General features: G+C 42.0%; 1 protein-coding gene across 1 annotated transcript; it reads right to left on the bottom strand.

Annotated features, from left to right (window-relative positions):
• Positions 1 to 807: 807 nt before the first annotated feature.
• On the bottom strand, positions 808 to 3,766 carry LRRC8D (leucine rich repeat containing 8 VRAC subunit D). Its single transcript, XM_016197207.2, has one exon. It carries the CDS (start codon positions 3,764 to 3,766, stop codon positions 1,163 to 1,165), a length of 2,604 nt encoding a protein of 867 aa, XP_016052693.2. The 3' UTR covers positions 808 to 1,162.
• Positions 3,767 to 5,117: the final 1,351 nt, after the last annotated feature.

The following is a 5,117-nucleotide window of genomic DNA, read 5'->3' as shown; positions in this document are numbered from 1 at the left end:
AATGCTTGCCAACCAATACCTAAACAGGTGGCAGGGAATTTTCTGATTTTTCTGAGATGGATTTAGACACTTTGTAAGTTAGATAAAGAAGGAAAGCTATCAACTAAAATGGACATTCTGCCAGCATTTCCCTGGGCATGACCCCTCCTAGTCGCAGACAAACACAGGAAATACAGCCTGTCACCGAAATGAATAGGGAAAGTTAGGAGTTTTCCAACCCAGTGAACTACGAGTCCTTCCCGCCCCCTCCCCACCAGTGAAAACAGGGCAAGAAATTAAATAATACTTGCTGTGATTTTTGTGTTATCTTCCAAAGAGTGATAGTGGAAGGTTGTTAATCATTAAGCCATTAAAAATTTTATGTTGGTTGTAATCAGATAAATTTATTTTCAAAAAACATTTTCTATTTATTGGTAACCTTATATTATGGGTAGAAAAATGCACCATGTAATCATAACTCCAGACTATGGAAAAACAGCTATTACTAAGGGGAATGCTACTTTCTATTACTTTTTTGTCATTATTTATTCTTTAAAAACAAACAAAAACCCCAACGAGCTACACACCTTTACTGCATTCTAGACTTTTAAGAGTGTAAAATCTATAAAATGGGATTCTCAGAAGCAGTAGTACCAGTCAAATATTATAAGTGCTTATTTGAGGTGCTTTAAATTAAAACAGGAAAGAAATCAATATTTTAGCCAATCTATATTTAAAAGTTTGGACCTGATATGTCTTCAGTGGTCTGAGTTAAAGCAATATTGCACCAATTAAGCAAAGTAAATCAAGACACCTCAATAAAGGTGATACAGTAAGAAAATGTCAATTTAATCATTTACTTTAGCAGGCAAGCAATTTGTAAACATTCAGTAGCGGCAGCATCCAAGTTACAAACAATTTAAAAAGAAACCAAGATTAGTGATTATAATTTTTGCTTCCCTTTCCCCAAAAGAAAAAAAAGAAACGATTTGGAAATGAATGACTTAAAACACTACAAACATGGAACATTCAGTTATGTCTTCTATCAGCCTTCTATGCATCCTCTCTGTGTTTTAAAGATGTGTCTACTCCTAAAACGCATTATTTTGCAATAACTTGTACGTGAGCATTTGCAATCTAGGGAGTTGTCCCCTGCACATGGAAGTGCACGTATTATCCCAGTTTAAATCCCATTTGCAAAGGGAACATTTGTGTCTTGATTCAATGCTTCTTTGACTTCTAGTGGCAGGGTGTCAAAAAGGTGATCTTCCACAACAAGCCCGCTTTTCTTGAGCAGGCGACACTGGCCCAGCTGGGCTGGCAGGCGGTCCAAGCAGTTGCCCTTCAGCTCCAGCTGGGTGAGCTGGGAGAGCTGACCAATTTTGTCCGGGAGGGAGGAGATGCAGTTTTGCCCCAGATTCAAAGTCCTCAACTTAACACATTTAAACAATTGTTTTGGCAGAAAGTCCACTTTGTTCCCAGTGATATGCAAATGCTGCAGGTTCTGAAGCAATCCTATTTCTATTGGAATCATTGAAATGTTGTTGTAGCTGACATCTAAGCATCGGAGTTTCTGTAAACTAAACACTGCCACTGGTAAGGACTCGAGCTTGTTGTTGGAGAAATAAAGCGACTCCAAGTTCTTGACGTGAGTAATGGAGGGAGGAATGGTAACAATTTTATTATGCCATAATTTTAAACAAGTCAGTCGTTTTAGGTGCTGGAAACTGATGATCTCTTCAATTGTGCGTATGTTGTTTGATTTTAAATCCAGTTCCTGTAAATTAGAGAGGCTGAAAATGGCATGTGGAATTCTCTCTAGCTCACAGTTCTGGAGCTCGAGCTCAGCGACATTCATCATCTTCTTAAGGCTGTTCAGTACCAAGAGTTTAGTGCCGTCATTATGAATGACTAACTTGGTCAGATGTGGAGCCACATCTGTAATGTTGGAGGGAACTTTGGTCAAATTGCTCTTCACGTTGAGAATCTTAAGGTGCCGCAACTCTCGGAGAGATTCAAGTCCTATCATCTTATTGTTTTCAGAGTTCAAATTGCCTATCAAGTACAGCTCTCGCAGGTTTTTGAGCAAGTAGACCCAGGCAGGAATTTCAGCCACGTCGGTGAACTTCACGTGAAGGCATCTCAAGTGATCGCGGAGGAAGCTAAAAGCAGTCTGTTCTACTTTTGCAGGGCAGTGGCAGAGGTGAAGCTCTTGGAGATTAGTCATTTGAGAAATCTTCGCAGGAATTTTAGCTTCTGGAATCAGTTCCAGTTTGAGCACGTCCAGGTCCGTGAGGTCAAAGACAGCGTCAGGCACCCCTGACAGCATGAACAGGTGCAGCTCCTGCTTGTCCTGGGCGTTGCGTGACACATGCTGCCTCAGTTTTTCAAATGTCCACTCGTGGTTCAAACTAATTTCCCTAAGTTTGTTTTCACTGACTTCCGACAAGAACACACCGAAGCGCTTGGAATACAGCTGGTCGTACTGGTCTACCATGTGCAGAAGGAACGCAAAATCGTTTTTGACATCGGGAATGTCGCTGAAACTGCTCTCTTCTCGGACTTTTTCGAACGAGTATTCCTTCAGAGGTATCCTGAATAACCAGAAGAGAGTGTAGAGGCAGATGAAACCATACACGCAGATGATGGATATGTAGCTGATGAGCAGCTTTTTCAGCATATAAGCCATGTTGTGGGTGCACTCGAACACCTCATAGCCGGTCAGGTGCTCGACTTTGGGCTTGCAGACGTGCTCGAAGCTGATGGCGTTGACAAAGTTCGCGGTGTAGCAGAGAATAAAAATGAACTTGGCAGTTTTGATAACTGTTTGGACCACGTAGAGTTTATAGATCAAGTCACTGTCTTCCACGTGGGCGCGGAACTTCCTCACTTTCTCAAACAGGGCTTTGGCCTGTTCGCCGTCTTTTTTATCCAGGATGGTCATGCTGGGGACTTCGACGACGGGCTTCTCGGCGGAAAACTTGAAGCCGGTTTTGTTGATCATCGGGGTGCTGGCGCTGGGGCTGCCTTCGTCACTGCTGGTGGACACGTGCTTTGGTAGAGTCTGGGCACCTGTTATCCTCTGCTTGTTTTCCTCCGAGTCCTCGCACGCCGTCTCAGACAATGCTTTCGTAGTCCAAGGAGATTCAAAGCACTTTCCTAATATTGAAACGAAGTGTTCTACTTTCGAGCACGTTTTGGGATATTTGAACCAAAAGTTGCTACTGACCATGAGGATAATAGTATGTATAAGAGCAAGGTACGGAAAGTACTTGGAATACCACGGAAGGGCCAGATGGTAACACATCTGATTAATAAATACATATTGCTGAAAATCCAAGTTTGTTTTTCGGCCTGTTGGATCTCTCTTCTCTTTCTTTGCCTCCTGATTTGGAACTGTGGAATCTGGGTGAGGATATCTGGCTCTGAGAGGTATGTCAGGTGTCACAGCAGATGTGTCAAAGGAAATGTCACTTGTCACCCGCCCGTATTGGTCTTGGTCAGTGGCTGCTTCCATCTTCGGGATGCTGGTGGTGACGTCGACATTTCCTGGTGGTGTCTGTGCCTTTGAATTTACAGGAGATGGCAATACTGGCAAGCAGACCACCTGATCTTTGGTAAGTTGCATGGTTCCTGCAAAGATGGCCACCATCAACATAACGACAGCCAGGTAATCCATGAACACGTCCCACCATGGTTTCAGGATTCGGTAAGTTGGCTGAATGTCATTAAGTGAAGCAACTTCCGCAAGGGTAAACATTCCTAGAAAGAAGCAAACAAAAGACATGATTACAGAGATGCAAGTGAAAGCATTAAACGAGAAGAAAAACTTTTACTTGCTCCAAACTAAGTGTTCTCATCCTTTTAGTCAAGATAGGTATGGTTGAAAATAAACTAAAAGGAACATCATTGAGAAAAATGGGGGTTTTCTGTAGTAGCTCTTTTCTCCTAGCCCAAGAGGAGGGGGAAAAAAAAAAGGTGGGGAATAGATTGCCTTCTAGGTAAGAAATGATGACAGTTTGCACAGGTCTATGGTGGTTAGAGAAGAAAGCGGGGAGTAGAAATTTGAGAGCAATTTTTTTAGGAGACGGAACTGGAAGGCCTGTAACTTACTGGACCCTGAAGGATATGAGAACAGGATGGCATCTGCTGTGGACTGGACTGATTTAAGGTTGAGACTGAAGTTTTGAGGTAGAGGGGTGGGATGATTTCTATTTTGTACAAGCCAAAATTGAAGAGTCTGTGTATACCATTAACTCTGGATAGCCTATGTACCAGGCCCAGACCTACCACTTACAAATGGTGTGATTCTCCAAGCCTTATATTTTTCATTGGTAGCAAGAAGATGGTAACTTCTAAGGGTTGCTGGAAAGCTTAAATTAAGACATGATTGTAAAGCTCTTAGCAGGACCTCTGGCCACAAGTATTTGTTAGCTCTTTATGTTAGCTCTTACCACCCTGGTGGAAATGTCCCACGGATGGTTGAAATTAAGGGTTTAGAGTGTAAGAGGAGTCTTAGTCTAGGTATTTGGGATTTATCAATATATGTGGCTGAAACTCTGGCTCTTATTGTAGCACTGATAGAAAACATGTGGAATGAGAGGAGGGCCAAAGACACAGGTGGGTGTGGAATGATCAGTGATGGCTCTAAGTCAGGACTAATGAGACCTCTGATCTCTGCCAAAGCTGGTGACTCCAGCAGTGATGAAGAGAATCCTGGTGCTGGGACACTCAAAAATGTGGGTACCATTCACTGACAGCTGGCAGCATTACAGTCCTGAAATTAGTTATACAAATAATGCAGTACAAGAACAATCATTCTGGAAGTAACCAAGAGAAACACAATGCTAACAGTGGCAAGTAATGGGAATGGGCTGCTGTAATCATGGATGGGAAACAAATTGTATATTCCTGAATCTGGAAATTTCAACTTCTTGAAAATCAACATTACCCCATTCTGCTCTCTCAGGAAGTTCTCAGGTTCCAATAGTCATATATAAAATGATTTATAAAACTAGTAAAAAATAAACAGATAAAAAACAAGGAGAATACCCAAGGTTCGGGGAATGCATTTATTTCTTAAATAGATTTTTTTTCTATGTATGCAAAACTTGTCCTGAGTGCTGTGTTGAGAAGGA

This window comes from Miniopterus natalensis, chromosome 9 (assembly GCF_054644295.1).
Source record: "Miniopterus natalensis isolate mMinNat1 chromosome 9, mMinNat1.hap1, whole genome shotgun sequence".
In the NCBI taxonomy this organism is placed as follows: Eukaryota; Metazoa; Chordata; class Mammalia; order Chiroptera; family Miniopteridae; genus Miniopterus; species Miniopterus natalensis.
Note: the sequence above shows the minus strand (reverse complement) of the source record. Positions and strands in the feature narration are given on the sequence as shown.